The sequence below is a fragment of the Thalassophryne amazonica genome, chromosome 10 (assembly GCF_902500255.1).
Source record: "Thalassophryne amazonica chromosome 10, fThaAma1.1, whole genome shotgun sequence".
NCBI lineage: Eukaryota > Metazoa > Chordata > Actinopteri > Batrachoidiformes > Batrachoididae > Thalassophryne > Thalassophryne amazonica.
This window is the reverse complement of record NC_047112.1, coordinates 58,952,653-58,974,940: the sequence shown is the minus strand read 5'-3', so window position 1 is coordinate 58,974,940 and position 22,288 is coordinate 58,952,653. Positions and strand designations below refer to the sequence as shown.

Here is a 22,288-nt window from a genome sequence, read left to right as displayed (position 1 = left end):
CAGCAGTCTAAGTCTATAGCAGCATAACTAAGGATGGTTCAGGGTCACCTGATCCAGCCCTAACTATAAGCTGTAGCAAAAATGAAAGTTTTAAGCCTAATCTTAAAAGTTATCTCCTTAGTTTTAGGGCAGACTTAACTTTAGGTTTACATTTTCCCTTAAATCAAGAGTTATAATTTCAGTGTCAAACAGATAAACCGCTGCTTGGTTTAATGTAAGACTTTGTAACCTGTTGTGCACTCAAACCCATTTTTCTCGCTACTTGGAGTTTGTAAACGGTTTACAGAAAACAGAGAAGCTTCATGGTCAGGGATGGAGATGCAATCAATAAAGTGGGTGAGGGGGTGGGGTTGGGGGTATAAAAAGCAAAGCAGGGGAGGAAAGACTCCAAATACCTCACTGCTACATTTCTGCTGTGTGCAGCACAGACTGAAGCATGCTGTGGATTCTGCTGCTGATCTGTGGGCTCTGCACGGAGAGACACACTGCTGCAGGCCAGAGAGGTGAGACAAAACCTTCAGGTTCATGTCAGGTACTCATCGTTTGTGCTTCAGGTTGGGGAAGTTAAAAAAAAGAAACATGAAATGTGATGGAATGTGTGCAGGTGACACTTTTGAATATCATCACTTCACTGTAAACCAAAATAAGATGTCAGAATGCAAAAATATTGAGGTAACACTGCATTAATTTTGCAAGTTTGTGTAATAAAACAACTTTAAATGTTTGAAGTTAGTTTTACATACGAGTATATCTTGTGATTGCAGCTAAATTGAAAATACTGATTAAATTAGTTTATATATTTTGAGTTGTTTCAACTTACAATATTCAAGTTATTAGAACAATTTTAAGTACAATGAACACATTCGAAGAATACTCGAAGCAGAACCACAGGTGTTCATTAATGGAGTTGGGACTTGAGCATGCCAGGATTTAATATCTTTTTCAAGGACACTCTGACATACAGGAGTCCTTGGGGATTGATCCACCAATCTTCCAGTTTCTGAAAAGCAGGCTTTATTATTGGCATCACTGTCCAAAAGCTGTGCTTCCTCCCATGAACTCATGCATAATATTACTTTTCTTGTTCCAACACATGTGTCTGTCTCAGTAAATCAAAGAAAGAAAGTGAACATCTAACAATCTTTTAGATTAAGAGTCGCTCTGTGTCAGACGTGTTAACCTTTACGGAAAACAAGATTGAAAAATATGTTCATCAACCAGAAGATCCTGGACTCAATGCCCAGGTCCCACTTCCGTGCTTCATAACAACACACTAAAATTTTTCAGGCATTACATGCTCATTAAATTTGATTTAATTAATACCAACCAAGTTGACTGTACAGAAACAACATTATTTTAAATATTTCAAATAATAAATCTCAAGTAACAAATAAGTCAAACGATAAAACTCAAAAAAGTTTGAACATCTTATTTTAAGTACAAAAACTTTAAATGTTTGAGTTAATTAGTTATATAATGTGTTGAGTTCTACAAAATAAGTTGTTTAAATAAATCCATGGTAAATATTCATCCCTGTGACCCTTACGCCCCCCAATAACTCTGCCAATAATGTGAATAACGACTGACATATTTGTGGATCTCAACTGCAGTTTTGCGCTGAGAATGTCTCAATATTGCGTAACTAAGCAAAGTGATGAATGTGTTCGGTGATCCACCAATGCTGAATCACCCTTCACAAACAGAATTTTCAGTTTTGCAAATAAACATTTATTTGTAAAAACCCACACAAGTTACAAATCAGAAATTTGTGTTTGTGGATCACAAAGCACGTGTACAAATCAAAGGATATTTGTAAATCACCCTCTGTGCATTTGCAAATATTAATGAGACAAATTTAACTCCATACTCCAAAAATTTAGGTTTCCTAAATATTTATTACGGCCACTCTTAAAACTTCACTTATCTTTATAATTTTACTACTGGTAAATTTTAGAATTGATTTAGATGAGATATACGAGGTCTGTTAGAAAAGTATCCGACCTTTTATTTTTTTTCAAAAACCATATGGATTTGAATCACGTGTGATTGCATCAGTCAAGCTTGAACCTTCATGCACATGCGTGAGTTTTTTCACGCATGTCGGTTCCATCATTCGCCTGTGAGCAGGCTTTGTGTGAACAGTGGTCCACCCCTCGTCGGATTTTTATTGCAAATAAATGTCTGAACGATTTGGAGCTTTGCTGCATCAATTTTTTCCAGAAACTGTGAGAGACCTCCAGGTGGACACCATACGGAAAATTCAGATGGCTTTCAGGGACGATTTTATGGGTATTACACAGATTAAGGAGTGCTCCAGATGGTTTAAAGACCACACAGCTGCTGAGAGCGCGCCGCACTCTGAGCACCGAATGACAGGCTGAAACAACCAGATCATTTCCAACATGAAGGCTTTGTTGATCCGGGACATCGTCTGAGTTACACAAAAATGGCAGGAGACGTGGACATCAGTACTTTTTCGGCACATTCCACTGTTACAGGAGTTTTTTTCATGAAAGAGAAGCGGGGGGATGCGCCACGGAGCCGTTCATGGCGCAGCACAAAACCACCTCCATGTTGGTCTCACCGGATGGCTTTGAGGTGGCTTTCAGATGGCATTTGGTGGCTTTTCAGTCGTGTGACTATCCGAGAAATTGTGAGCCTGGACATGACAGAACATGTCCTGTGAGGCTTCATCATGGCTTTGCTTTGCGCCATGCGGCACCGCCGCGACGCGCGGAATTCCTCTGCACATCTGTTTAAATGTGCCGAAAAAGTGCTGATGTCCATGCCTTCCACAATTCCTGTGCTAGTCAGACGACGTCCCGGATAAAACACAGCGTCCAGTTTGGAAATGAACAGCACATTCCACTGTTACAGGAGTTTTTGTCATGGAAAGAGGAGCGGAGGAATTCCACGCATCGCGGCGGTGCCGCATGGTGCAAAGCAACGCTACAAGAGTCAAGACAGAAGTCAGACTACCAGAGCAAGAATTTAGCTGAGGAAGCTTCTGCGATTTGAAGCGAAACATCCTCATGTCAAGCAACCCAGTCCATTCGAAGATTCAAGCTTCTCTACTATGGAAACCACCTGGACAACTGAGAGCCTACACAGAAACAATTTACTATATATTGTTAATTTCGATGACATTTTGTGGAGCCCCTCCAACTTTTACCACAGCTCCCCTCAGCCCCCCACAACAAAAATTTCCTGGCGCTGCCACTGATTGTTAGATTTTCTAAATGTACTCTCTCACCGCAATATATATGGTATATTAATGATGTTTCCTTTATCCAAACCGATGTTAAATATCTTGGAGTAACTTTATCAATGTCCAAGCCAGGTAGCCATGTTGATAACTGGGTGCAGACATGCAGAGGTGCATTTATGCCCTACAGGGTGTCGAACTTTAGAAGAGAGACTGCACTTCAGACACGGTTGCTTAGTCTGGAACACGGCAGTTAGGCCAGTGTTGACTTATGGTATCCATTGTGTACATAGAGCCATCTTTAAGGTCTCTAGAAAAGATACAATCACAGCTGTTAAAATCATGTCGAGGAACACATATATACCATCATAATACACCTGTACTTAATACCTTAAGAGTGAATAACATTGAAATACTCCAGACATTGGTTTTATGAAATACACTCACTCAGTCATCATCAACCGCTTACTCCAATTAAGGGTCACAGGCTGGCAGGGGCTGGAGCCTATCCCAGCAGTCATAGGGCATAGGGCAAGGTACACCCTGGACAGGACACCCATCTGTCGCAGAGCCACATATAGACAAACAAAACATTCACGCCTGCACGCACACCTACGGCCAATTTAAAGTTTCCAGTCCAACCTGCATGTCTTTGGATGTGGCAGGAAGCCGGAGCACCCAGATGGAACCCAAGCAAACACAGGGAGAACCTGCAAACTCCACACAGAAAAGCCACAAGTAGGGGTTATATAGAACTGTTGAGGAATATTTTTTAGATCTGCTTCACAGGCAGCTAGTTTTTACACTTATTTGATGAATTTACACTTAATGGGCCTCATGTATCAACACTGCGTACGGCGATATTTGAGCGTATATGAGGTGTACGCCAAAACGGCTGCGCTACTTGGCATTTATCAATGTGGTCGTTGGCGTACGCTGCGCTTAAAATATACACCAGGTCGAGAGGTGGCGTAAATTATACACCAAAATGAACCAGCGCTGGAATCCACATAAAAATGAAGATGATCAACATGATAAACAGTGCCGTGCCATTATACAAATCAATGCATATGTTACATAAATAACACTTTCCTGATTATACTACATAATAATCAATACAAATCCCGCCTTTGCGGGATTGTTATGGAGCATGATCCGTGGCCACAGCGCTGACAGGAAGGAAAGTGCTGCACACCTTTTTCTCCAGACTTCGAGCCTGGAGCCAGAGCAGCGCTGAGCTTAACTTCATGTGGTGTGATCGTTTTAGACTATGAAATTGATAATAACAACTGTAGTTCCGTCATTCCCTTAATTCTCCCGTGCTGCAGCCAGGTTTTGTCGTCTCCATTCGGTTGTCACAATAAAATAAATACAGAAATACATTTAAAAAATAAAGAAATCTGACAGATTAGGCGTGTCTTATTAATTGAGCGAGCAAATATCCACGTCAAGAATTATTGACATGTGAAAAGAGAATACAGTGGTCCCTCGCTATAACGCCGTTCACCTGTCGTGGCCTCGGAGTCTCGCAGAGTTTTAGTCCAGTTTTGCATGCCTTTTTTTTACAGTGTTCTGCGTATCTGTTTATAAGAATCTTGTTGCCCAGAAGAGAAAAGAGCGCCAACAACTACTCATAACTGTGTTTGTCACACGGAAACAAACACCTGCTGCAGCGAGATGTGAGTGGAAAAAGGCGCGGCGTCAGGACACAGAGGCGCAATCTGTGAAATACTGGTCAGTCACTATTAATAATTTCTTATGTGTCTGACCTCGTTCGTTGATCGTTAAAATTAATTTGTTAGTTCTAAATGCCATCATAATTATTTATAGGAAAACGTTCTATTTTTATTTCTCAAACAAATGTTTGGGCCTGAAAACAGTTTGGTATTATTTCATACTAAGGTTTGAACTTTGAGAGTGTTTGAGAGAAAAGTGAGAAAATGTTCATGCCTGATTGAGAAAGTGTATAAACTGTGTAGTGAGGGGTTTTACAGCCTTAAAATGACTATAATAATTGTAAAAAAAACGCTGACTATGTCACGGTTTCGCGTATTATGGGCTATTTTTTAGAACATAACTCCAGCGATTAATGAGGGACCACTGTAACACTTTATTGATTATATACAAAACAATTGATACGACAGCTGCTTTTGACACTCTATTGGCACGCGTCGTGATTGGTGGAGTTCTTTTTCATTGCCGTCTTCCCAACTTCCATGTCGTAAAATGATGGTGTGTCTGAAGTGGAGTCTGAATATTTATGGGCGTGTTTATTATAATTACAATCGTTTCCACCTGCTGCATTTATCAAGATCATGTCAGGCATACGCCAGAAATGGGCAGGTGCATACTGCTTGATACATGTCACGGTGACTTTGGTGTATTTCAAGTTTACACCGTAAATTTACGCCACAACTGCGCAACATTGATACATGAGGCCCAATGTGATTATTCTAATCAGAGTAATCTCATCACCAGTGCTAGTCAAACATTCTGAAAATATGTATGTATGTAAATGTAAAATTAAGAATTGTTTCCCGGTTAATGTTGGATTGACAGGCTCTGTGTGGCAACTTTCCTTATGACTGTACTGTTCTTAATATGTTACTGTAATATTTTTCATTAATGTTTTGTTTTTCTCTTGTCTATGTTTAATGTTATGATTTTATTATGTTAACATTTTATAATAATAATATATAATAATAATAATAATAATAATAATATAATAATAATAATACATAAGTTTTATATAGTGCTTTTCATGACACTCAAAGACGCTTTACAGGTAAAAACATGTAGACAGTACAAACACACAATATAAGGATAGGCAAGACAGAGCTAGGAAGAAACAACAGTACAATAAAACAACAAAGGGTAACAACAACAACAGATCCGGAGGGAGGAGATGATGGTGGTTGATGGAACTGGAGAAGCAAGCCTTAGGTGTTATACGTAGTCTGGAAAAGGTGAGTCTTGAGATAGCGTTTGAAGGATGGCAGTGAGTCAGACTCTCGGATGGCCAGGGGAAGGGAGTTCCAGAGGGTGGGGGCGGCGATGGAGAAGGCTCTGTCACCCAGGGTGCGGTACTTGGTCTTGATGGTGGGGTAAGGAGGTTGGCATCCGAGGAGCGTAAACGGCGAGGAGGAGAGTGGCGGTGTAAGAGATCGTCGAGATACAGGGGAGCAAGGTTATTTAGGGCTTTGTAAGTGATGAGGAGAATCTTGAAGTATATACGCTGTTTTATGGGAAGCCAGTGGAGTTGACAGAGGATGGGGGTGATGTGTTCTCTGGGGGGGGAGCGGGTAAGCAGTCGGGCAGCAGAGTTTTACATATTGCAGTTTTTGAAGAACATTTGAGGGGAGGCCATACAGGATGCTATTGCAGTAGTCGAGTCTGGAGGTGATAAAAGCATGAATTAGTGTTTCAGCAGCTGGGGTGAAAGGGTGGGTTGAAGGCGTGCTATGTTGAGGAGGTGGAAAAAAAATGTTTTGGTGATGTGGTTTATGTGTGACTTGAATGAGAGTGCAGAGTCCATGTAGATTCCAAGGTTTCTGACCAAAGGAGAGGGGGAAACAGAGTAACCATCGATGGAGAGTGAGAAATTCTGGGAGGTGTGGAGGATGGATTTTGGGCCGAAGATGATGATTTCCGTTTTATTGCTGTTGAGTTTGAGGAAGTTTTGACTCATCCAGGTTTTAATGTCAGTGATGCAGCTGGTGAGGGTGGAAAGGATTGCAGGAATGATGGTTTTGGTGTTTATGTAAAGTTGAGTGTCATCGGCGTAACAGTGGAAGTTGAGTCCATGGCGGTGGATGATGAGGCATCCTCTAAGTTGGAGCACATAGAGGATGAAGAGAACGGGGCCAAGAACTGAACCTTGTGGACCTCCATGTAGGACAGGGGCAGTAGAGGATTTTTGGTGGTTTATGGCGATGTAATGGGATCTGTCAGAGAGGTATGAGTTGAACCTTGGCATCATATTCAAGAAGACTTGAGACTGTAATATCTGCCAAAGATGCATCAACAAAGTATTAAGCAAAGGGTGTGAATACTTAGGTTCATGTGATTTCTTAATTTTTTTCATGTTGTCATTGTGGGGTGTTGAAAGCAGAATTCCCAGATGCACTGTAACACTATGACAAAGATGATTTAACATGCTCATGGAGTTGTTGTAACACTATTTGGTGTATGAGCAAATATACTCACTGAGTCTATTTTACTATGCACAGTTTAATGAATACAGAGTTGAGTCAACGCTGATGAAATCCGAGAAGCAGTTAAAACAGTTAACAGTTAAAATCAACTCTGAAGAGTTTCACACTGAATTTTAACACTGCAGTTTTTTTTCTGTGGCCATCCTGATCACCATTAAAATTTACTGAGTTGTTCCTCTTGTAAGATTGCTTGTTCTGTCTAGTATCATGGAAGTGTAGGTTACTTTGTTATATTTATTATCTTTTAGACTTCAGCCATGTGTTAGTTTGTTACTTTAGTAGTCATTAGGGATGAGCGAGTACACCATCTGTATCTGTTCAACCATCTAAATGATCTGTATTTGTACTCGGAGGGGGCGGGGGCCTAAACTGGATGTGGGTGTGGTTTAACAAAAAAATTGTACAATATTTTAAGTCTGAAATTGATATGGATTGATCAGAAGTTTGCTATATTTATTATTTATTTCAAAACTATTGACAGAACAGCCTCAAATTGAGATTTTATGAACTCAGAACATGAATATTCTTAAGTGCATGAATGAATATTTACAGAAGAGCCTCAGAATTGACATTCAAATGTTTTTGATCACAAAATTAAAGGAACTATTTGACAGAACAAGTTTTTTATAAAGTCAGAACATTTTTATAAACTCAGAATATTCTTAATGTATGAATGAATAACAGAACCAGCCTCAGAATTGACATTCAATGTAGTAGGAAATTATGAACTACTAAGTATCATGAACAAGAGTTGTCATACTCAACACAACTTCTTTTATTATTATTATTTTTTAAATTTTATGATCAAACTGTGATTTTTTTTTCTCCATTTATTTATTTATTTTTCTACCGAACGTTCTTGCATTTGATTAACGTGTCTGTGCGTGTGTGTCTGTGTGCATGTGTGTGTGGCTTAGTGAGAGGGAGAGAGAGAGGTTGTTCTAAGACCGTTTATTTTTTAATGATCTGTGTGAACTTGGTGATTCATGCAAACATCCAGTGATGGCAAACAGGGAAATAATATGTCAGCCTTGTTCACAGGTATTCTTCTCAAAAGCACTGCAGTCAGTTTGAGCAAAGTTTTCCAACTGACTTTATATCACTAGCCAGCAACCAAACGGTTAAAAAAAAAACCCGACCGGGGTGGAGGCAGTGAACCAACACAACACGAGCCGGTTTCAGCTCTGTCTTGTCAAATGCACCGCAGACGTTACGACTCAAGTTCACCAAGTAACTTTAAATACCATACAAAGCAAAACAGAGGCGACTTGAAGAAAAATTAAGGAGTACTGACACAGCAGTGTGAGCTAGAGTCAAGCCAAGCACAGAGAGAGCAGATCCTGTCTGTGTGTGTGTGAGAAGCTGCAGAGAAGTGTCTGTGTAGGGAGGGGCAGGCGCTGTGTGTAACTGGTCAATCACAGAGTGTGAAGACAGTCAGTTAGCCAATCAGGATTTTCCTTCAGCACAAGCACAGATATTGATGAGTTTTACACAGATCATGCTCGTGCTCCTCAAAAAGGCTTGTATTCCGTACCAGATACTTGTTTCAGACGAGTAACCAGCTCAACCCCAGTATTCACTGATTTTGGTCAACCGTTGTATGTCCTTGTACTGGTCAAGGGAGCTTCTGAACTGCCCTTAGTAACGGAGCTCGGCCCGGGCTCTGCCCCAAGAGCGACATGGGCCTGCCCTCCTGAGGGTTCACCACCTGCAGAGGGGGCCATGGGGGTCGGGTGCAGAAAGGTTTTGGGTGGCAGTCAAAGGCGGGTGGCCCGGCGGCCCGTCCGTGCACACAGCTCCTGGCTGTTGTGACGTAGAACGTCACCTTGCTGGGGGAGAAGGAGCCTGATTTTTGTGCGGGACGTTGAAAGATACCAACTAGAGATAGTCGGGCTCACCTCCATGCACAGCTTGGGGCTCTGGTACCCAACTCCTGGAGAGGGGCTGGGGCTCGTCCCCTTTTCTGGGCGTTGCCCACGGGGAGAGGCGGAGAGCTGGGGTAGCCTTGTTTATTGCGCTCCAGCTCAGTTGCCATGTGTTGGAGTTCACGCCGATGAACGAGAGGGTGCGTCCCTACGCCATCCGGGGTTGGGGACAGGTCTCTCACTGTTGTCCTCGGCCTACGGGCCGAGCGGCAGTGCAGAGTACCTGACCTTCTTGAGTCCCTGGGAGGGGAACTAGATAGTGCTCCAACTGGGGGACTCCATTGTTCTCCTGGGGGATTTCAACGTCCACGTTGGCAGCGACAGTGAGACCTGGAGGGGGGGGTGATCGGGAAGCACGGCCTCCCCGATCTGAACCCGAGTGGTGTTCAGTTGTTGGACTTCTGTGCTAGCCACAGTTTGTCCATCTCGAACACCATGTTCGAGCACACGTGTCCATAAGTGCATGTGGCACCAGGACACCCTGACCTGGAGGTCGATGATCGACTTTGTAGTTGTATCATCTGACCTTCGGCCACGTGTCTCGGACACTCGAGTGAAGAGAGGGGGCAGAGCTGTCGACCGATCACCCACATTGTGGTGATTTGGATCTGCTGGGAGGGGAGGGAAGCCGGTCGACCTGGCAGGCCCAAACGTATCCATGAGGGTCTGCTGGGAACACTGTGGAACCTTGTGTCAGCAAGGTCTTCAATTCCCACCTCCGGGAGAGCTTCTCCCAGATCCCGGGGGAGGTTTGGAGACATGGATCCGAGTGGACCATGTGTTCGATGCGGCCGCTCGTAGCTGTCATCACAAGGTCTCTGGGGCCTGTCGTGGTGGCAATCCCGGAACAGGGGTGGACGCTGGAAGTAAGGGATGCCGTCAAGCTGAAGGAGTCCTACTTGTCGTTGTTGGTAAATGGGACCCCGAGGCAGCTGACAGGTTACCGGCAGGCCAAGTGTGCTGCAGCCCCGTGCAGGGTCGCAGAGGCAAAAACTCTGGTCTGGGATGAGTTCGGGGAGGCCAGGGAGGAGGACTATCGTTGGGGCCTCAAAGAAATTCTGGCAAACCGTCCGACGCCTCTGGAGGTGGAAGCAGCTCTCCAATGGCACTGTCTATGGTAACGGGTGGGGAGCTGTTGACCCTGAGCACCTAAGAACTCAGGCCACAGCTCCCTGTGCCAGCTCTGGCATGAAACTTGAACATTGGCCCATTCATTACACAGATTAAGGAGTGTTATTGCCACTGTAAAGACCGCCCACAGCGTCTGAGAGCGCGCCGCGCTCCGAGCGCCGATTCAACAGGCTCACACCCCGCTGAACAACCAGATCATTCCAACGTGAAGGCTTTGTTGATCTGGGACAATCGTCTGACTTTCACAAAAGTCGTGAACTTCAGCACTTTTCCGGCACATTGAGACAGATGTGCTGAGGAGTTCCGCGCGTCGTGGTGGAGCCGCATGGTGCAAAGCAACGCCGTGATGAAGCCTCTCAGGACAGTTTCTGGCATGTCCAGGCTCATCCAAAATTTCTCGAGTTAGTCACAACAGACGAAAAACCCACCGACAGCCGTCTGAAAGCCATCTCAAAGCCGTCCTGTGAGACCAACACGGAGGTGGTTTCATGAAAAAAAACTCCTGTAACAGTGGAATGTGCCGAAAAAGTGCTGATGTCCACGTCTCCTGCCTTTTTGTGAAAGTCAGACGACGTCCCGGATCAACAAGCCTTCACGTTGGAAATGATCTGGTTGTTTCAGTGGGGTTTGAGCCTGTCATCGGCGCTCGGAGTGCAGCGCACTCTCAGATGCTGTGGGCCGTCCTTAAAGCGGCAGTAACACTCCTTAATCTGTGTAATCCCCACAAAATCGTCCCTGAAAGCCATATTAATTTTCCGAACGGTGTCCACCTGGAGGTCTCTCAGTTTTCTGGAAAAAAATTGATGCAGCAAAGCTACAAATCGTTCAGACATTTATTCGCAATAAAAAAGCGATGAGAGGGGTGGCCAGTGCTCACACAAAGCCTGCTCACAAGCGAATGACGCAACCGACAGGCGTGAAAAAACTCACGCATGCGCACGAAGGTTCAAGCTTGGCTGTTGCAATCACAACGTGATTCAAATCCATATAGTTTTGAAAAAAATAAAAAGGTCGGATACTTTCTAACAGACCTCGTATTGCGATACTCTATATTTATTGAGGGACTGGAGACAAGCAGTGTTATATATTCTGACTGTGAGCATAAAAACTTGCACGTTTCCTGCTGTTGCACTTGGCGCTGGTTTACCTTTCTATCAGCGCTGTGAGTGATTTATTCCCGCTATCTTTGGCCTTCGGCTCTGGAATTTATTCAGTAACAGAGCTGATGGGAAGAACATGTTTCCTGTTCTTCACGCTCACATTTCTCTCTTTGTACTGCTCCTCGAGAACAGCAGCAGTGGTCGAGTGATTGATGAGCGGATGTGGAGGTCATAAGATACAATGTATTGCCAAACGGTAAGTGCAACACCTGATCTGACCTCCGCATCAAGCTGCAAGCAGAAGAAATCCATAACTGGAAGACTCACAAAATGAAAATACAGTAAACTAATCAGAACTCTTAAATTGTTGCCAAAATTCCAACTGCGACCTGCAATGAAGACTTTTATAAATAAAAAGTTTTGCTGAGGGTCTCCGGAGGAGGACAGAGCAACCTTCTTGCTATTTTGGTGACACCACAATCCAGATGTGTCCCAAACCGAACTGATGAGCTCCTCCAGAGAGAATTGCTCTGAGTGTGAGTGCTTTTAGTTTATTTAATCCCTTTAGCATGTCTGATTTTTTTTATAGCATTGTCACTGGACGGTTTTACAGACGGTTAAATGAGCAGAATCAGCCACAGTAAATTTCCAAACACAATTCAAACCTTGTACAGAAACACGAGGTTGCTCATGGAGTTTAGTTGCTGTAAACACACGGGCTTGAAAATGTATCTTCCAGAACATTTTTGCGCTTTTGTTTTTCCATATCTGGAAAATCAATTTTGCAGCAACCGTATGAAACAGATTCAACTATTTACTCTGCACCAGTGAATGCGTGGGCAGTGACCAGAAATGAGGCCTGAGGTAAAAGAGGAATGTCAGGTCTTGAACTTTGTAGCAGTGGATGATGTGAGGTATGGACATTTGTTGGAGAGAAATATGTGCTGTATCTTCCCACATATCATATTTGGATTCCAGTAAGCGTACACTCAGAGGTTCAGCCAGCAGAGTGTCCACAGGGGGACAGATGAAGTATAAAGTTGTGGAGGTTTTTTTTGTTATTATTATATAAACTGTGTATACAAACTTGGTACTTGGTGATTTTCGTCTAACAAGGAATTGAATTGAGCATCCTTTGGTTTCCCATTCACAGCTTTAACCTCTGGACCATCATAATTATTTCCAAGACTCACCCACCACTTTATTAGGTATACCTTGCTGGTACCAGGTTGGACCCCCTTTTGCCTTCATAACTCCCTTTGTGACACAGATTCAAGAAAGTTTTGGGAAATTCCTCAGAGATGTTGGCCATATTGACATGATGGCATCATGCAGTCACCCATTCAACCAGTCTGCCCATTCTCTTCTGATCATGCACACTTCTCTCCAGTTGTCATTTTAACATCATCTTCTCATTAACCACTGACCTAATGAAGCTGAAAATCATGAAAAATATCAGGGGGCCCAAACATTTGCATACAACTGTATCTCAACTATTTCAGCTGTCAGTTTCCACTGTGAGATACATAGTGAGGAAATGGAAGACCACAGGCACAGTACTAGTTAAGGCCCAAAGTCACAGGCCAAGAAAAATCTCAGATAAGCTGAAGTGAAGGATGGTAAGAACAGTCATAGTCATCCCATAGACCTTCTCCAAAGACCTACAACATGATCTTGCTGCAGATAGCGTCTCTCTGCATCGTTCAACTATACAGCGTACTTTGCACAAGGAGATGCTGCATACACGCCACAGAGTCACTTAAGGTATTTTGAAGCACATTTGGACAAGCCAGCTTCATTTTGGAATAAGGTGCTGTGGACTGATGAAACTAAAATTGAGTTATTTGAACATAACATGTATGGCAGAAAAAGAACACAGCATTCAAGAAAAACCCTTGCTACCTACAGTAAAATTTGGAGGTGGTTCCATCATGCTGTGTGCTGTGTGGCCAGTGCAGGAACTGGGAATATTGCTAAAGTTGAGGGTCACATGGATTCCAGTCAATATCAGCAGATTCTTCAAATCAAATCAATTTTATTTATATAGCGCCAAATCACAACAAACAGTTGCCCCCAGGCACTCTATATTGTAAGGCAAAAGGCATACAATAATTACAGAAAAACCCCAACGATCAAAAACGACCCCCTGTGAGCAAGCACTTGGCGACAGTGGGAAGGAAAAACTCCCTTTTAACAGGAAGAAACCTCCAGCAGAACCAGGCTCAGGGAGGGGCAGTCTTCTGCTGGGACTGGTTGGGGCTGAGGAAGCGAATCAGGAAAAAGACATGCTGTGGAAGAGAGCAAAGATCAATCACTAATGATTCAATGCAGAGTGGTGCATACAGAGCAAAAAGAGAAGGAAAAACTCAGTGCATCATGGGAACCCCCCAGCAGTCTAAGTCTATAGCAGCATAACTAAGGGATGGTTCAGGGTCACCTGATCCAGCCCTAACTATAAGCTGTAGCAACAGGGAAAGTTTTAAGCCTAATCATAAAAGTAGAGAGGGTGTCTGTCTCCCTGATCCGAATTGGGAGCTGGTTCCACAGGAGATGAGCCTGAAAGCTGAAGGCTCTGCCTCCCATTCTACTCTTAAAAACCCTAGGAACTACAAGTAAGCCTGCAGTCTGAGAACGAAGCGCTCTATTGGGGTGATATGGTACTAAGAGGTCCCTAAGATAAGATGGGACCTGATTATTCAAAACCTTATAAGTAAGAATAAGAATTTTAAATTCTATTGTAGAATTAACAGGAAGCCAATGAAGAGAGGCCAATATGGGTGAAATATGCTCTCTCCTTCTAGTCCCTGTCAGCACTCTAGCTGCAGCATTTTGAATTAACTGAAGGCTTTTCAGGGAACTTTTAGGACAACCTGATAATATGAATTACAATAGTCCAGCCTAGAGGAAATAAATGCATGAATTAGTTTTTCAGCATCACTCTGAGACAAGACCTTTCTAATTTTAGAGATATTGCGCAAATGCAAAAAAGCAGTCCTACATATTTGCTTAATATGCGCATTGAAGGACATATCCTGATCAAAAATGACTCCAGGATTTCTCACAGTATTACTAGAGGTCAGGGTAATGCCATCCAGAGTAAGGATCTGGTTAGACACCATGTTTCTAAGATTTGTGGGGCCAAGTACAATAACTTCAGTTTTACCTGAATTTAAAAGCAGGAAATTAGAGGTCATCCATGTCTTTATGTCTGTAAGACAATCCTGCAGTTTAGCTAATTGGTGTGTGTCCTCTGGCTTCATGGATAGATAAAGCTGGGTATCATCTGCATAACAATGAAAATTTAAGCAATGCTTTCTAATAATACTGCCTAAGGGAAGCATGTATAAAGTGAATAAAATTGGTCCTAGCACAGAACCTTGTGGAACTCCATAATTAACTTTAGTCTGTGAAGAAGATTCCCCATTTACATGAACAAATTGTAATCTATTAGATAAATATGAGTCAAACCACCGCAGCGCAATGGCTTTAATACCTATGGCATGCTCTAATCTCTGTAATAAAATTTTATGGTCAACAGTATCAAAAGCAGCACTGAGGTCTAACAGGACAAGCACAGAGATGAGTCCACTGTCTGAGGCCATAAGATCATTTGTAACCTTCACTAATGCTGTTTCTGTACTATGATGAATTCTAAACCTGACTGAAACTCTTCAAATAGACCATTCCTCTGCAGATGATCAGTTAGCTGTTTACAACTACCCTTTCAAGAATTTTGAGAGAAAAGGAAGGTGGAGATTGGCCTATGATTAGCTAAGATAGCTGGGTCAAGTGATGGCTTTTTAAGTAATGGTTGAATTACTGCCACCTTAAAAGCCTGTGGTACATAGCCAACTAATAGACTGATCATATTTAAGATCAAAGCATTAATTAATGGTAGGGCTTCCTTGAGCAGCCTGGTTGGAATGGGGTCTAATAGACATGTTGATGATTTGGAGGAAGTAACTATGAAATAACTCAGAACAATCGGAGAGAAAGAGTCTAACCAAATACCAGCATCACTGAAAGCAGAGTAGTAAGATGTCCTAGCTTTACGGAGGGATTTTTTATAGAGCAACAGACTCTTTTTCCAGGCTAAGTGAAGATCTTCTAACTTAATGAGACGCCATTTCCTCTCCAACTTACGGGTTATCTGCTTTAAGCTGCAAGTTTATGAGTTATACTACGGAGTCAGGCACTTCTGATTTAAGGCTCTCTTTTTCAGAGGAGCTACAGGATCCAAAGTTGTGCTCAATGAGGATGTAAAACTATTGACGAGATAATCTATCTTACTCACAGAGTTTAGGTAGCTACTCTGCACTATGTTGGTATATGGCATTGGAGAACATGACAAAGAAGGAATCATACCTTAAACCTAGTTACAGCACTTTCCGAAAGACTTCTACTGTAATGAAACTTATTCCCCACTGCTGGGTAGTCCATTAAAGTAAATGTAAATGTTATTAAGAAATGATCAGACAGAAGGGGGTTTTCAGGGAATACTGGTAAGTCTTCAATTTCCATACAATAAGTCAGAACAAGATCTAAAGTATGATTAAAGTGGTGGGTGGACTCATTCACATTTTGAGCAAAGCCAATTGAGTCTAATAATAGATTAAATGCAGTGTTGAGGCTGTCATTCTCAGCATCTATGTGGATGTTAAAATCGCCCACTATAATTATCTTACCTGAGCTAAGCACTAAGTCAGACAAAAGGTCTGAAAATTCACAGAGAAACTCACAGTAACGACCAGGTGGACGATAGATAATAACAAATAAAAAACTGTTTTTGGACGTCCAATTTGGATGGAACAAGACTAAGAGTCAAGCTTTCAGATGAATGAAAGCTCTGTCTGGGTCTTTGATTAATTATAAGCTGGAGTGGAAGATTGCTGCTACTCCTCCTCCTCGACACGTGCTACGAGCATTCCTGGCAGTTAGTGTGACTCGGGGGTGTTGACTCATTTAAACTAACATATTCATCCTGCTGTAACCAGGTTTCTGTAAGGCAGAATAAATCAATATGTGATCAATTATTATATCGTTTACTAACAGAACTTAGAAGGGAGAGACCTAATGTTTAATAAACCACATTTAACTGTTTTAGTATGTGGTGCAGTTGAAGGTGCTATATTGTTTTTTCTTTTTGAATTTTTATGCTTAAATATATTTTTGCTGGTTATTGGTGGTCTGGGAGCAGGCACCGCCTCTACGGGGATGGGGTATTGGGGGGATGGCAGGGGGAGAGAAGCTGCAGAGAGGTGTGTAAGACTACAACTCTGCTTCCTGGTCCCAACCCTGGATAGTCACGGTTTGGAGGGTTTAATAAAATTGGCCAGATTTCTAGAAATGAGAGCTGCTCCATCCAAAGTGGGATGGATGCCGTCTCTCCTAACAAGACCAACAATGAGAGAACAATGTTCAAGAATCAGTGACAAAGTTTAAGTTGCGCCGGGGCTGGATCTTTCAACAAGACAATGACCCTAAACACTGCTCAAAATCTACTAAGGCATTCATGCAGAGGAACAAGTACAATGTTCTGGAATGGCCATCTCAGTCCCCAGACATGAATATTATTGAAAATCTGTGGTGTGATTTTAAGTGGGCTGCCCATGCTCAGAAACCAAAAACCTGAGATGTTTTGTAAAGGAGTATGGTCCAAAATACCTTCAACCAGAATACAGACTCTCATTGGAAGCTATAGGAAGCGTTTAGAGGCTGTTATTTCTGCAAAAGCAGGATCTTCTAAATATTGTTGTATTTTTCTGTTGGGGTGCCCAAATTTATGCACCTGCCTAATTTTGTTTAAAGAATTATTGCACACTTTCTGTAAATCCTATAAACTTCATTTCACTTCTCAAATATCACTGTGCTTGTCTGCTATATGATACATTTAACTGAAATTGCAGATCCAAACAACCAATGATTTATAAAGGAAAATCATGGAAATCATCAGCGGTGCCCAAACCTTTACATACAACTGTACATATTAGTATATCTGATGTATGTGTGAGTTTCATTACTTGTATGATTTACATGGATACTCAATTTTCCCTGTGGAGTCACTGCTATGGGCATCAGAGAATTGGGCTGGGGGTTTGAAACGTTGCAGGATTTCTCTGATGTCACATGATTACATTTTACACAGCTTGTAATGCATTAGAATGTCATTTCATTACTTAAGTGTTCTGTGAATTTCTTTTCAAATTCAGATGGAGAAATTATCAGCCAGATCAAAACAACTAACCTGGCACTGGCTGAGATTAAAGAGCTACTCAAACAGCAGGTAAAAGCACTTTTGCTGTCAATGCGCACAGATTATTTAATCTATCTGTTTTATATGCACATGGCACCGTGCAAGGTTATAAATATGTGTATTTTCAGCTAAAGATGACATAAAGGCTGAAAGGAAAGGACGACTCAAAGGCTGAAATAATGAAAAATACTGACTACAAATACTGTATTATCCAGACAAATCCATACATTTGTTTGCTGAGAAATTTGTGGTTGTTTCTGTAACAGTATATTAGAGCTAAAAGCAAAGAATGAATATAGACTCATAGTTTATATAAAATAATTAAAACATTCTTTGTCTTTATTCAGACAAGAAGATACAAAAAATACAAACATACAAGAATAATCAATAACAGTTGTAAATTACAAAATTACATATACACATCATGTCTGAAGGAGTAGAAATGAAAGCATCCTGTTCTACCACTTCTAAACAAATAAATAAAATTCTAATAATTATCATTATTTTTCTCATCATTGTCATTACACAAAATTGGGCTTTCTGCTTCAGTTGCTGTTCACTTAAACACGAAGTTTATTTGAAGAGTACTCACAGACAAACAAGCAAACAAATATTACACTGTAAAATCGAGCATACGGTTCAACTCAAAAGATATGAGTAAAATGGTTGACTTAAAATTCTAAGTGAAAAAAATTCATTTGTTCTTGTAACATGACTTTATGTTTTCTTAATTAAAAAATTTGTTAACAAAGCAACAAGGAATTTAAACAATGATACCAAGGATTTTAAAGCAAGATAACAGGGATTTTTGTTTGTTTGTTTTTATTTCACCACACATCCAGACAGTAAGTCAGATATGGCAGTATGAATAAGCACCACAGAGTGTTGCTTCGATAACTGCTAATCCGCTAACTGAAAAGTTAACTTTTATAGCGCTAAACCAACAAACCGCAAAAAAATTTGCAGAACTTACAGCTAACCGCTACTTTTAGTATTGACTCGGTACACTGTCGTTTACTGATAAGCCAGTTTTGAGTTTAAGGATGGGATTTACGCTACAGGACCTCATCTCGACAGAACACTGGGCCTGTCATGCTCTGAGAGCTACCCTGTCTTTTATTAAGAAATAATGCTGAATGATTATTGTACAAAAGCTTCAGATATCTGTCGCTGAGATAGATGATGACTGGAGTGCAGTTTTAAGCAGAAAATGTGAATTGCTGCTGAAGCGCCAAAATGATGCATGTACAGTGAAGGCACAGTGAAGAGAGTGCCAGGGCATAAATCAACAGTGTGTCTGCTTTAAAAACAGTGTGCACATGCAAGTCTTTACTTTTTTCAAGTGAAAAGACACTTACTGCTGTATTTTTATGTAAAGACAAAATTAACATGGGTTTTCCTCAGTGGGGAAGCTCAATGCGACGGATGAGGTATAGATTTTACCAGTCGCATTGAATACAACACGGGTGAGCCATTCCTGAATTGTTGTGCTGCTGCTGCAATGCATTATGGGAGTTCGGGGTTTGGGTTTTTATTATTGTTATTGTACTACATGTTGGTTTAGCAGTGTTGTTAGTGTTATAGATTTATTGTGTTTTTCTTGTTCTAGTAGTGTAGTCTGAGTTATGTTGTCACTATGAGTGAAAAGTGCCTTGCATTTGATGTCTTCTGCCACTGTTTGTGTGTGAAAAGTAAATGACACTTCTTTGCAGCAGCTGGCCCACCCCCTTCTGCTGGGGCAGGGCTGAGTTTCTCACAGTGGCCTGATTATTGCTGATACACAGCAGACAGGACCCAACATGTATGATTTTAGGGTTTACAAACGTTTTTGACCGTTAAGCTTTACTTACTTTGCCAGTAAAAAATGTAAGCGGACTGAAAGTTAGCGGAACTAAATTTAGTGGAAGCCAGTTGGTCCGCTGATGGTTTTCAAAGTTAGCTGAAAAGCTACTCTGCTTACGAAACAGCTATCTTTGATAATCAGCGGTTAGCGGTACTGTGCCCACAACTGGTTTTATATATATATGTGTGTGTGTGTGTGTGTGTAAGCTCCAAATACATTTGGACCAGCATTCTACATAGAGGTTTGAAAATTTCAAATAATTAAAAAAAATTATCCATCAATTCTATTTTCCAGATTAGAGAGATTGTTTTCTTGAAGAACACAGTGATGGAGTGTGAAGCCTGTGGTGAGTGAAACAGCAGAACAGACACACGTCTCAACTGTAAACACCTAAATGCATTTTCCTATCTTAAAAAAAGCCTTCATCACACAAAGTTGACATCAGAGCTTCATAACAGACAGCAGACCTGAAATCTGAAACATGTATTGAGGCCCTTCATTGTGTTTGACTGCTCAGGGATGGGAGCAATCCAGCCTCGACCTTTATGTGTGCCCAACCCTTGCTACCCAGGGGTGCAGTGCATCAAGACACCTCAGGGTGCAATGTGTGGGCCCTGTCCTCATGGAATGGAAGGAAACGGAACCTACTGCACTGATGTAGATGAGGTATATATGCAGCCACGTGACCTTCAGCACTGGCGTCCAGTTTTTAGATTGGAGGCTGGGTTCACTCGCTTAGAGCACAAATTGGCCAATCACTATGAGCATGCAAAGTACAAATCTGCCCCTCTCTCAACACTTAGAGCAGAAAACTGATATATTTAGCCAAATGTATAACTAGTTTCAAGGGCAGGATCGATACAATCTGCCTATTGTTCAACACACTGTCTTTCCTTCTACAAAATGATCATTTAAACAGGTTCAAATGATCACCACATGCTTCATAAGAACTGGCAACCAAATAAATCAAAGTTGGAATTCAGCTCAAATGATCCACAGAACCCTCATCCAAACCAGGAAATGGTTCTGAGCAATGGTGGAATTTAGACCCTATTAGAATTCTACTGCTTTACAAGACACCCAAAAGTGCACAAAGACGTTGCACAATTTACAAGGGAAGTACTGTTAATGTACGTTTGCTTCACAAATAGTCAGATGAGAACCAATTCCAACATGTGATAAAAACCCACACATTGAAAAACAGAGATAATCACAGACATGAATCACTCGGGAGAAAGACCACAAAATACTCACTAGGAAAATTACCAGTGAAGCCACAAGGATCGGAGAGACTAAGAGAAACAATCAGCAAAGAAACAAGAACTGGTGAGGGTTTAAATAACTAACTCATTGACAGGTGCGAACACAAAGGAAAGTGAGGAAGCCTGAAAGCATATAAGATCTAACAGAACGTAAAGTGTCTGAAATGAAATCCCACTCTAGAATGAAAGATAAAGCATAAAAATAACATTAATGTAACAGATGAAGTAACAAAAACAAACATAATCCAAGTGCAAACCTAGAAAAACTAATGTGGAAATAAATCCATGTAAAACCACAACCAAAACATGACAAACCTGAACTAATACTCTCAAGAAATAACAATAACAGAAAACATCTCAAATAACAGACACTAATAACGGCACACAAGAACAATTATCGCCTGTAACATAAATGGACAGAGCAAAACAGGGCCAAAATAAAACATGATCACAAGGGCAGGGACACTTGGACACGGAGAACAGAGAAACAAGTCAGAGCTATCACACACAGCTGGCAGAAAGAGAAAGGAAAAGGAACAGATCACACACACCAGGGAGTTACCCAAAGCTGACTGACAGACATCAGGGAACGTGACCATGAATCTTAGACAGAGGAAGGGAAACAGACACCACCAAGACAAAGACATATCTAAGACAATGAAGGAAGGCCAACCACACAGGGAGGCAGGACCGGGAAGGCACCAACTCTCTCACTCACACACACACACACACACACACACACACACACACACACACACACACACACACACACACACACACACACACACACACACACACACACACACACACACACACCAGTTAAAATGTGAAGATATTTTGCATATTTTAGAGAAATTAAACTGAAATCCTAAACCATTTAAGAGAAACTGATCTGTAAGGTCACCAGACAGCTGAGACAACAGATCATAGTCTTGTTCTGAATCTGCTCGGGCACTACACACTTCTGGAAACGGCAACCAGTTTCGGAAGGACAAAAGGTTCCACTTTGGTCTGCTTTCTGATATTTCACAGGATAAATATCGAAACTTTTTAAATTTAATTGCCATATGTGTTCAAAAAATAGTCAGGGGTGGTGGACAAGTGGCTAGTACACTTGGATTCAGTGCGGAAGGTTCCTGATTCAAACCCCACCCCTGCCACATTTCTCCATGTAATGTGGAATTGGAAGGAAGGGCATCTGGCATAAAACTTGTGCCAATTGAACATGCAGATCCACTTTGGATTTGCTGTGGTGACCATGAGTGCAAACAATGGAGCAGCCAAAAGGATTTACTACACATTCTAAAAAAATCCTAGATTAATTAAATCCAGTCTGACCTAACCTGAGGATAAAT

General features: G+C 41.6%; 1 protein-coding gene across 1 annotated transcript in view; it reads left to right on the top strand.

The window, feature by feature from the left end:
* The first annotated feature begins 418 nt into the window (after window positions 1–418).
* The window catches only part of comp (cartilage oligomeric matrix protein), a 77,959-nt gene continuing 56,089 nt past the window's right edge, over window positions 419–22,288 (top strand). The window contains exons 1-4 of the mRNA XM_034180056.1: window positions 419–503; window positions 17,785–17,858; window positions 19,966–20,017; window positions 20,189–20,337. Of these exons, the coding sequence (XP_034035947.1) occupies window positions 437–503; window positions 17,785–17,858; window positions 19,966–20,017; window positions 20,189–20,337 (342 nt within the window). The 5' untranslated portion in view covers window positions 419–436. The remainder of the gene's footprint in view (window positions 504–17,784; window positions 17,859–19,965; window positions 20,018–20,188; window positions 20,338–22,288) is intronic.